The sequence below is a fragment of the Oncorhynchus mykiss genome, chromosome 7 (genome assembly GCF_013265735.2).
Source record: "Oncorhynchus mykiss isolate Arlee chromosome 7, USDA_OmykA_1.1, whole genome shotgun sequence".
Classification (NCBI taxonomy): domain Eukaryota; kingdom Metazoa; phylum Chordata; class Actinopteri; order Salmoniformes; family Salmonidae; genus Oncorhynchus; species Oncorhynchus mykiss.
The window spans coordinates 508,032-520,000 of record NC_048571.1 but is presented as its reverse complement, the minus strand read 5'-3'; the positions used below and the strand labels follow the sequence as shown (position 1 = coordinate 520,000).

Sequence of the window (11,969 nt, the reverse complement as noted above, 5' to 3'; positions counted from 1 at the left end):
AAGTGGCTGGAGATGCAGCCCACGGGAGAGGACTGGTTCATGGACTTCCGTGTCCTTGGGAAGGGGGGCTTCGGGGAGGTACACGCCACCTCCATGAAGGCCACGGGGAAACTGTACGCCTGCAAGAAGCTCAACAAGAAGAGGCTGAAGAAGAGGAAAGGATATGAGGTGAGAGACAGAAGACCTGTATTACTACTATATAGAGTGGAATTTGTAGTTCACTTCTTAAAAATGGAGGACAAAATTGGTTGCCATTGGAATAGAGGAAGGAGTGCCTGATGGGTAGTGTAGTTCATGGAGGGAAATGGCTATGTGTCAGTGGATGGGTTGATACATTAGGTTAGGTGTTGGTTTCAGTACATGTGAGTTTCGTGTGAGAGCTCTGAGGAAGTCACTTTAAAGAGGGAAGAGATGAAGAGAGAGAGAGAAGGGGAGAGAGAGAGAGAGAGAGAAAGGGAAGAAGAGAGGGAGAGATGAAGAGAGAGAGAGAAGCGTGTGACGGACAAAACAGAGTTCACAGTTTAATTCATAAAGTTTGTGTTTTGGGGACGATGAACACCACTCGTAGGACAACTTATCCAGAGCATCTGTCCAGGATAAGCGATGCTTAGTGGAGGAGGGCCGATTACGGAACAGACTTACGTTAGTACGTAGGAGAACACACACACACACAGGCGTTAGTACATAGGACACACACACACAGGCGTTAGTACATAGGAGAACACACACACACACAGGCGTTAGTACATAGGAGAACACACACACAGGCGTTAGTACATAGGAGAACACACACACACACAGGCGTTAGTACATAGGAGAACACACACACACACAGGCGTTAGTACGTAGGAGAACACACACACACACAGGCGTTAGTACGTAGGAGAACACACACACACACACACAGGCGTTAGTACATAGGACACACACACACACACACACACAGGCGTTAGTTAGTACATAGGACACACACACACACACACAGGCGTTAGTACATAGGACACACACACACACAGGCGTTAGTACATAGGACACACACACACACACACAGGCGTTAGTACATAGGACACACACACACACACACAGGCGTTAGTACATAGGAGAACACACACACACACACACACACACACACACAGGCGTTAGTACATAGGACACACACACACAGGCGTTAGTACATAGGACACACACACAGGCGTTAGTACATAGGACACACACACACACACACAGGCGTTAGTATATAGGACACACACACACACACACACAGGCGTTAGTACATAGGACACACACACACACACACACAGGCGTTAGTACATAGGAGAACACACACACACACACACACAGGCGTTAGTACATAGGACACACACACACAGGCGTTAGTACATAGGACACACACACAGGCGTTAGTACATAGGACACACACACACAGGCGTTAGTACATAGGACACACACACAGGCGTTAGTACATAGGACACACACACACACACAGGCGTTAGTACATAGGACACACACACACACACACACAGGCGTTAGTACATAGGAGAACACACACACACACACACACACACACACACACAGGTGTTAGTACATAGGACACACACACACAGGCGTTAGTACATAGGACACACACACAGGCGTTAGTACATAGGACACACACACACAGGCGTTAGTACATAGGACACACACACACACAGGCGTTAGTACATAGGACACACACACACACACACACACAGGCGTTAGTACATAGCCTTCAGCCTTGACCTTCAGCAGTGTCACAGCCCTTCAGATTATCACAGGGATTTCACACTACATAAGAACCTCATTCAGGACTATTACCCAACAACACTCCTTCCACATGTCTTCCTCACAAATAGCACCCCACTCCCTGTAAATCCCTATGGGCCAAGGTCAAAAGGAGGGCCCTTCATAGGGAATAGGGTGCCATTATAGGGAATAGGGTGCCATGTAGGATCATCCCTGTAGATTTGTTCTATGCCACAAATAGACTAGACAGAGGAGTGGTCTGGGCTGTGGTGAAACTGTGTGTGTGTGTGTACGTACGTACGTACGTACGTGTCTGTGCGCACGCGCGTGTGTGTGTGTGTGTGCGCGCGTGCGTGTGTGTGTGTGTGTATGCGTGTGTGTGTGTGTGTGCACGTGTGTGTGTGTACATGTGTTTGTGAGAGTGTGTGTGTGTGTGTGAGTGTGAGAGTGTGTGTGTGTGTGTGCGTGTGTGTGTGTGTGTGTGTGAGAGTGTGTGTGTGTGTGAGAGTGTGTGTGTGTGTGAGTGTGAGAGTGTGTGTGTGTGCGTGTGTGTGAGAGTGTGTGTGTGTGTGTGTGTGTGTGTGAGTGTGTGTGTGAGTGTGAGAGTGTGTGTGTGTGTGTGAGTGTGAGAGTGTGTGTGTGTGCGTGTGTGTGAGAGTGTGTGTGTGTGTGTGTGTGTGTGTGAGAGTGTGAGAGTGTGTGTGAGTGTGTGTGTGTGAGTGTGTGTGTGAGAGTGTGTGTGTGTGTGAGTGTGTAGTATAGTGCAGTACTCTCCAGTGAGATGAATGTAAGTGTTGGACTGTAGTCCGTTCTGGGCAGTGAGGGGTAAGGGTCTGTCTGGAGTGGAACTGAACAAACAGGGAACATTGAGATATATGGTGCAGGGTCGTGGCAATGGAGAGAGTCGACATGAAATACAAGTGGTATTTCATTAAAATACCCCAGGGGTCCAGCTATTCCTCTAGACCACAGTGGCAGCTGGTTTACACACGGATGTCTACCAGGGAAACAAGGTGTGTGGACTCTGGACTGTCAAATCACTGGTTTACACACGGATGTCTACCAGGGAAACAAGGTGTGTGAACTCTGGACTGTCAAATCACTCGTGGATACGAAGTGACATTAATCCCTCCACGAAGTGCCGATGCAGGAAGCAGAGGAGCTGTGCAGTGTGTCTGTCCTCCATGAATAGGAGCTGTGCAGTGTGTCTGTCCTCCATGAATAGGAGCTGTGCAGTGTGTCTGTCCTCCATGAATAGGAGCTGTGCAGTGTGTCTGTCCTCCATGAATAGGAGCTGTGCAGTGTGTCTGTCCTCCATGAATAGGAGCTGTGCAGTGTGTCTGTCCTCCATGAATAGGAGCTGTGCAGTGTGTCTGTCCTCCATGAATAGGAGCTGTGCAGTGTGTCTGTCCTCCATGAATAGGAGCTGTGCAGTGTGTCTGTCCTCCATGAATAGGAGCTGTGCAGTGTGTCTGTCCTCCATGAATAGGAGCTGTGCAGTGTGTCTGTCCTCCATGAATAGGAGCTGTGCAGTGTGTCTGTCCTCCATGAATAGGAGCTATGCAGTGTGTCTGTCCTCCATGAATAGGAGCTGTGCAGTGTGTCTGTCCTCCATGAATAGGAGCTGTGCAGTGTGTCTGTCCTCCATGAATAGGAGCTGTGCAGTGTGTCTGTCCTCCATGAATAGGAGCTGTGCAGTGTGTCTGTCCTCCATGAATAGGAGCTGTGCAGTGTGTCTGTCCTCCATGAATAGGAGCTGTGCAGTGTGTCTGTCCTCCATGAATAGGAGCTGTGCAGTGTGTCTGTCCTCCATGAATAGGAGCTGTGCAGTGTGTCTGTCCTCCATGAATAGGAGCTGTGCAGTGTGTCTGTCCTCCATGAATAGGAGCTGTGCAGTGTGTCTGTCCTCCATGAATAGGAGCTGTGCAGTGTGTCTGTCCTCCATGAATAGGAGCTGTGCAGTGTGTCTGTCCTCCATGAATAGGAGCTGTGCAGTGTGTCTGTCCTCCATGAATAGGAGCTGTGCAGTGTGTCTGTCCTCCATGAATAGGAGCTGTGCAGTGTGTCTGTCCTCCATGAATAGGAGCTGTGCAGTGTGTCTGTCCTCCATGAAGAGGAGCTGTGCAGTGTGTCTGTCCTCCATGAATAGGAGCTGTGCAGTGTGTCTGTCCTCCATGAATAGGAGCTGTGCAGTGTGTCTGTCCTCCATGAATAGGAGCTGTGCAGTGTGTCTGTCCTCCATGAATAGGAGCTGTGCAGTGTGTCTGTCCTCCATGAATAGGAGCTGTGCAGTGTGTCTGTCCTCCATGAATAGGAGCTGTGCAGTGTGTCTGTCCTCCATGAATAGGAGCTGTGCAGTGTGTCTGTCCTCCATGAATAGGAGCTGTGCAGTGTGTCTGTCCTCCATGAAGAGGAGCTGTGCAGTGTGTCTGTCCTCCATGATATAATCAGTGATAAGCCCCACAGCTGCAGCATTAGAATGATGATTGAGCTCCTTATTCAATACGTGTCAACTCTGCCATGTTTATAAATGGAGCAGATCCCTCCCTGCTCGGGGTATTGGGCGTGTGTGTATTGGGCGTGTGTGTATTGGGCGTGTTATCACGCGTGCTTACGTATAAGTGTGTGGTTGTCTTGTGTGATGTGAATGAACTGATGGACCTTGCAGCCTGTCCTGTGCTGACCTTAGACACAGGTTTTGGCACAAATGGCACCCTATTCCCTATATAATGGCACCCTATTCCCTATATAATGGCGCCCTATTCCCTATATAATGGCACCCTATTCCCTATATAATGGCACCTTATTCCCTATATAATGGCACCTTATTCCCTATATAATGGCACCCTATTCCCTATATAATGGCACCTTATTCCCTATATAATGGCAAGTTATTCCCTATATAATGGCACCCTATTCCCTATATAATGACACCATATTCCCTATATAATGGCACCCTATTCCCTATATAATGCAATACATTTGACCAGAGCATTATGAGCCCTGGTCAAATGTAGTGCACTATATAAGGAATAGGGTGCTTTTCCCCTCCGGTCCACTAGGGTGCGATGGTGGAGAAGAGAATTCTGGCACGTGTCCACAGCAGGTTCATCGTGTCACTGGCCTACGCCTTCCAGACCAAGACTGAGCTCTGTCTGGTCATGACCATCATGAATGGAGGAGACTTGAGGTAAGATAGCTTGCTCCTATTGGGTGGGTGTGGAGAGGGAGGATACCTGAGGTAAAATAGCTTGCTCCTATTGGGTGGGTGTAGGGAGGAAGGAGACCTGAGGTAAGATAGCTTGCTCCTACTGGGTGGGTGTAGGGAGGGAGGAGACCTGAGGAAAGATAGCTTGCTCCTATTGGGTGGGTGTGGGGAGGGAGGAGACCTGAGGTAAGATAGTTTGCTCCTATTGGGTGGGTGTGGGGAGGGAGGGTTCTATTTATGTCTGACTATCTACAATTGTTTATTTTAAAGCATCACTCTAATCTACGGTCAGGTATCATATCTACAATGTGGATGAGAACAACCCAGGGTTTGATGAGCAGAGGGCCTGTTTCTACACAGCTCAGATCATCCAGGGTATGGAGCACCTGCACCAGAAGAGAATCATCTACAGAGACCTCAAACCTGAGAACGTGTTGTTGGATAATGAAGGTAAACACACACACACACGCACGCACATACGCACACACACACACGCACGCACGCACGCACGCACGCAAACACACACACACACACACACACACACACACACAGTACATAGTTCCCTACAATACACTTTCACAACTTAAGTCAATTTACTCTAAACACTAACACAGGACATGGGTCGACACTGACGTACTCTGGGCTGCTAACAATATGCCTGACGTTTGTTGGAGGTGTGTGTGACATTGTGGTCCTGATGTTTGCTCTCTCTGTCTCAGGTAACGTGCGTATCTCTGACCTTGGTCTGGCCGTGGAGCTGGCGGACAACCAGACCAATATCAAAGGCTACGCTGGGACTCCAGGTACACTACAACTTCCCTTAACCCACCTGTACAGTACAACTCACTGTACTGTCCCTGACAACTCACTGTAGTGTCCCTGACAACTCAATGTACTGTCCCTGACAACTCACTGTGGTGTCCCTGACAACTCACTGTACTGTCCCTGACAACTCACTGTGGTGTCCCTGACAACTCACTGTACTGTCCCTGACAACTCACTATACTGTCCCTGACAACTCACTGTACTGTCCCTGACAACTCACTGTAGTGTCCCTGACAACTCACTGTAGTGTCCCTGACAACTCACTGTAGTGTCCCTGACAACTCAATGTACTGTCCCTGACAACTCACTGTACTGTCCCTGACAACTCACTGTAGTGTCCCTGACAACTCACTGTAGTGTCCCTGACAACTCACTGTAGTGTCCCTGACAACTCACTGTACTGTCCCTGACAACTCACTGTACTGTCCCTGACAACTCACTGTGGTGTCCCTGACAACTCACTGTACTGTCCCTGACAACTCACTGTACTGTCCCTGACAACTCACTGTACTGTCCCTGACAACTCACTGTGGTGTCCCTGACAACTCACTGTACTGTCCCTGACAACTCACTATACTGTCCCTGACAACTCACTGTACTGTCCCTGACAACTCACTGTAGTGTCCCTGACAACTCACTGTACTGTCCCTGACAACTCACTGTACTGTCCCTGACAACTCACTGTAGTGTCCCTGACAACTCACTGTATTGTCCCTGACAACTCACTGTACTGTCCCTGACAACTCACTGTAGTGTCCCTGACAACTCACTGTAGTGTCCCTGACAACTCACTGTAGTGTCCCTGACAACTCAATGTACTGTCCCTGACAACTCACTGTACTGTCCCTGACAACTCACTGTACTGTCCCTGACAACTCACTGTAGTGTCCCTGACAACTCACTGTAGTGTCCCTGACAACTCACTGTAGTGTCCCTGACAACTCAATGTACTGTCCCTGACAACTCACTGTACTGTCCCTGACAACTCACTGTGGTGTCCCTGACAACTCACTGTACTGTCCCTCACTGTAGTGTCCCTGACAACTCACTGTAGTGTCCCTGACAACTCACTGTATTGTCCCTGACAACTCACTGTACTGTCCCTGACAACTCACTGTAGTGTCCCTGACAACTCACTGTGGTGTCCCTGACAACTCACTGTAGTGTCCCTGACAACTCACTGTAGTGTCCCTGACAACTCACTGTACTGTCCCTGACAACTCACTGTACTGTCCCTGACAACTCAATGTAGTGTCCCTGACAACTCACTGTACTCTCCCTGACAACTCACTGTGGTGTCCCTGACAACTCAATGTACTGTCCCTGACAACTCACTGTACTGTCCCTGACAACTCAATGTACTGTCCCTGGCAACTCACTGTACTGTCCCTGATAACTCACTGTACTGTCCCTCACTGTATTGTCCCTGACAACTCACTGTACTGTCCCTGACAACTCACTGTAGTGTCCCTGACAACTCACTGTGGTGTCCCTGACAACTCACTGTACTGTCCCTGACAACTCACTGTAGTGTCCCTGACAACTCACTGTGGTGTCCCTGACAACTTACTGTAGTGTCCCTGACAACTCACTGTAGTGTCCCTGACAACTCACTGTACTGTCCCTCACTGTATTGTCCCTGACAACTCACTGTACTGTCCCCGACAACTCACTGTAGTGTCCCTGACAACTCACTGTACTGTCCCTGACAACTTACTGTAGTGTCCCTGACAACTCACTGTAGTGTCCCTGACAACTCACTGTACTGTCCCTGACAACTCACTGTAGTGTCCCTGACAACTCACTGTACTGTCCCTGACATCTCACTGTACTGTCCCTGACATCTCACTGTAGTGTCCCTGACAACTCACTGTCCTGTCCCTTACAACTCACTGTAGTGTCCCTGACAACTCACTGTACTGTCCCTGACAACTCCCTGTTCTGTCCCTGACAACTCACGGTTCTGTCCCTGACATGACACACTGCTGTAACCACTTACTGTACCTGTCCCCTCCTCTCTCTCTGACCCCTGTCCTTACCTGTCCCCTCCCCTCTCTCTGACCCCTGTCCTTACCTGTCCTCTCCCCTCTCTATCCCACCTGTCCTTACCTGTCCTCTCCCCTCTCTATCACACCTGTCTTTACCTGTCCTCTCCCCTCTTTATCACACCTGTCTTTAGCTGTCCTCTCCCCTCTCTATCACACCTGTCTTTACCTGTCCTCTCCCCTCTCTATCCCACCTGTCCTTACCTGTCCCCTCTCTATCACACCTGCACCTATATGTCCCCTGCCTTCTCTAGACACCTGTACTTAACTGTCCCCTCTCCTCTCTATCTCACCGGTCCTTACTTCCCTGGCATGTAATGTAGCATAACGTGGGGGTCAATAGTAGATGCCTATATACTGTATATGGGGTATAGGGTGCCGTTTGAGACGTAGACAGAGGACACTACTGTTCCCTTTGACCTCTTCCCGGCAGGGTTCATGGCCCCAGAGCTGCTGAAAGGGGAGGAGTATGACTGGTCAGTGGACTACTTCACCCTTGGGGTCACGCTGTATGAGTTCATCGCTGCCAAGGGACCTTTCAGAACCCGGGGAGAGAAGGTGACTTCTACCTTCCTCTCTTCCATCTCTTCTTCTCCCTCCTGTCCTCTTCTACCTTCCTCTCTTCCATATCTTCTTCTCCCCCCTGTCCTCTTCTCCCTTCCTCTCTTCCATCTCTTCTTCTCCCTCCTGTCCTCTCTTCCATCTCTTCTTCTCCCTCCTGTCCTCTTCTACCTTCCTCTCTTCCATCTCTTCTTCTCCCTCCTGTCCTCTTCTACCTTCCTCTCTTCCATCTCTTCTTCTCCCTCCTGTCCTCCTCTCCTTCTTATCCCTCTCTCTCTCTCTCTCTCTCTCTCTCTATTCCGTACTATCCTCTCTCTACTGTACATTCTCTCTCCTTCTGTCCCTCTCTCTCTTCTTCTCTCTCTCTCTCTCACTCTCTCTCTTCCGTACTATCCTCTCTCTACTGTACATTCTCTCTCTCTCTCCTTCTCTGTCCCTCTCTCTTCTCTCTCTGTCACTCTCCTTCTCTTTCTCTCTCTCTCCTTCTGTCTCTCTCCTCTGTGTGTGTCTCTCTCTCTCTCTCTCTCTCTCTCTCTCTCTTGCTTTCTTCAGTCACAGCTCACCTCTGTCTACCTCCATTCCAAATTCTCTCCTATTCCATATGGAGTGCACTACTTTAGACCAGAGCCCTATGGTCCCTGGTCAACAGAAGTGCACTAAACAGGGAATATTGTGCCATGTGTGACGCACACAGAGGCTTGACAGAGGTAACGCTAATGAATTATGTACTGGGTGGGGCTGGTCAGGTGTAACCTAACCTAGGGCTAACACATAGAGTTAGTTAGAGGGCACAAAGAGGTACATAGAGGTTTGGATATATGTGCCTTCTGTCCAACTCTATGGGCTGTCATCCATTCAGGTGGAGAACAAAGTAGTGAAGAAGAGGATTCTGAACGACCCCGTGGCCTATCCGGAGAAGTTCAGTGAGAAAGCCAAGTCCATCTGCGAGGCGCTGCTGTGCAAGACGGTGGACCAGAGGCTGGGCTTCAAGAACGGGTCCTGCGACGAGCTCCGAGCGCACCCCTTCTTCAGCGAACTCAACTGGATGAAGCTGAACGAAGGTGCGGCCTGCATCACTGGGGCTACGTCCAAAATGGCACCCTATAATCTGTTGGCCCTGGTCTAAAGTAGTGCACTATATAGGGCCCTGGTCTAAAGTAGTGTACTATATAGGGTCCTGGTCTAAAGTAGTGCACTATATAGGGCCCTGGTCTAAAGTAGTGCACTATATAGGGCCCTGGTCTAAAGTAGTGTACTATATAGGGTCCTGGTCTAAAGTAGTGTACTATATAGGGCCCTGGTCTAAAGTAGTGTACTATATAGGGAATAGGGTGCCATTTGGAATGGAACCTGCTGCATCACCTTCTGCTCTTATGTGTCGTCATCGTTAGAAACGTGGAATCATCAACGATGTGATTAACAAAAAGAGATGAGACAGTCAGGAAGAGGAGCCACTAGTTCCTCTAAATGATAATACACACATTACCCAATGTACACACATTACCCAATATATACACATTACCCAATATACATACATTACCCAATATATACACATTACCCAATATATACACATTACCCAAAATACACACATTACCCAATATATACACATTACCCAATATACACACATTACCCAATATACACACATTACCCAATATACACACATTACCCAATATACACACATTACCCAATATATACACATTACCCAATATATACACATTACCCAAAATACACACATTACCCAATATATACACATTACCCAATATACACACATTACCCAATATACACACATTACCCAATATACACACATTACCCAATATACACACATTACCCAATATACACACATTACACAATATACACACATTACCCAATATACACACATTACCCAATATATACACATTACCAAATATAGACACATTACCCAATATACACACATTACCCAATATACACACATTACCCAATATACACACATTACCCAATATACACACATTACCCAATATACACATTACCCAATATACACACATTACCCAATATACACACATTACCCAATATACACATTACCCAATATACACACATTACCCAATATACACACATTACCCAATATACACACATTACCCAATATACACACATTACCCAATATACACACATTACCCAATATACACATTACCCAATATACACACATTACCCAATATACACACATTACCCAATATACACACATTACCCAATATACATACATTACCCAATATACACACATTACCCAATATATCCTTTGATTAAATCTTATTCAAACCCATAATAACTAATGCAGCTAAACTTCCTTTCAAACTGTAAATCAACACAACTGACATGTGGCCAGTTTCCCATGAACAGTCCCATGACTGTCTGGATGTGGTGTTGTGTTCCTCCGACAGGGATCCTGGTGCCTCCGTTTGTTCCCGACTCCAAGACTGTCTACGCCAAGGATCTGGACGCCGTCGGAGCTTTCTCAACGGTGAAGGGAGTCACCCTGGACGACCCCGACAAGGAGTTCTTTGACGAGTTCGCCTCGGGGAACATCCCCATTCCCTGGCAGGAGGAGATGATCGAGACGGGGATCTACGGGGAGCTGAACCTCTGGGGGGTCGGGGGGGCGCTGCCCAACGACCTGCGCAGGGAGAGCATCCTGGAACAGCCCCCGAAGTCCTCCACCTGCTGCCTGTCATAGATCAGAGGTCAAGGGGTAGGGAACATGGAACTCTTTGGTTGCGTTCCCCTGCTCAGACGTTGCATGCATCAGCCAATGGCTGCGTGCCACATCATCGACCGTGGCATCGACTGACAGATAGCTAACGTGGTTAGCTGATACTGTAAGTAAAATACCAATCCAGGCGTTGTCAGATCTGGCAGGCATGAGCAACGCCTGAGCACGAGAACGCCCCCTTTATGAATATCATTTCTAGGAAGGATATCATTGGCCGGCCGAGTGGAGGAAGTAGTCTTGGGCCAATGGCAGAGATGTGGTCACGAAGGAGGCAGGTGGATTTAATGGAATGGGATGGGTTGTAAAATGATGGAATGTTTATTTAGTTTATTATATATGATGTATTATTATGTTTATCAAAATGAACAAGTTAAAAGACGTTTTAGAGGGCCTCCCGGGTGGTTAAGGGCGCTGTACTGCAGCGCCAGCTGCGCCATCAGAGTCCCTGGGTTCGCGCCCAGGCTCTGTCGTAACCGGCCGCGACCGGGAGGTCCGTGGGGCGACGCACAATTGGCCTAGCGTCGTCCGGGTTAGGGAGGGCTTGGTCGGTAGGGGTGTCTCATCGCGCACCAGCGACTCCTGTGGGGGGCCGGGCGCAGTGCACGCTAACCAAGGTGGCCAGGTGCACGGTGTTTCCTCCGACACATTGGTTCGGCTGGCTTCCGGGTTGGATGCGGGCTGTGTTAAGAAGCAGTGCGGCTTGGTTGGGTTGTGTATCGGAGGACGCATGACTTTCAACCTTCGTCTCTCCCGAGCCCGTACGGGAGTTGTAGCGATGAGACAAGATAGTAGCTACTACAACAATTGGACACCACGAAATTGGGGAGAAAAA

General features: G+C 48.7%; 1 protein-coding gene across 1 annotated transcript in view; it reads left to right on the top strand.

Moving 5' to 3' along the window:
• The window catches only part of LOC110516570 (rhodopsin kinase GRK1-like), a 12,156-nt gene extending 534 nt beyond the window's left edge, over window positions 1-11,622 (top strand). Inside the window, exons 1-7 of the mRNA XM_036981921.1 lie at window positions 1-168; window positions 4,824-4,951; window positions 5,262-5,419; window positions 5,689-5,772; window positions 8,273-8,397; window positions 9,260-9,461; window positions 10,809-11,622. The exon at window positions 1-168 is cut by the window's left edge and continues 534 nt beyond it. Of these exons, the coding sequence (XP_036837816.1) occupies window positions 1-168; window positions 4,824-4,951; window positions 5,262-5,419; window positions 5,689-5,772; window positions 8,273-8,397; window positions 9,260-9,461; window positions 10,809-11,101 (1,158 nt within the window). The 3' untranslated portion in view covers window positions 11,102-11,622. The remainder of the gene's footprint in view (window positions 169-4,823; window positions 4,952-5,261; window positions 5,420-5,688; window positions 5,773-8,272; window positions 8,398-9,259; window positions 9,462-10,808) is intronic.
• The last annotated feature ends 347 nt before the right edge of the window (window positions 11,623-11,969 follow it).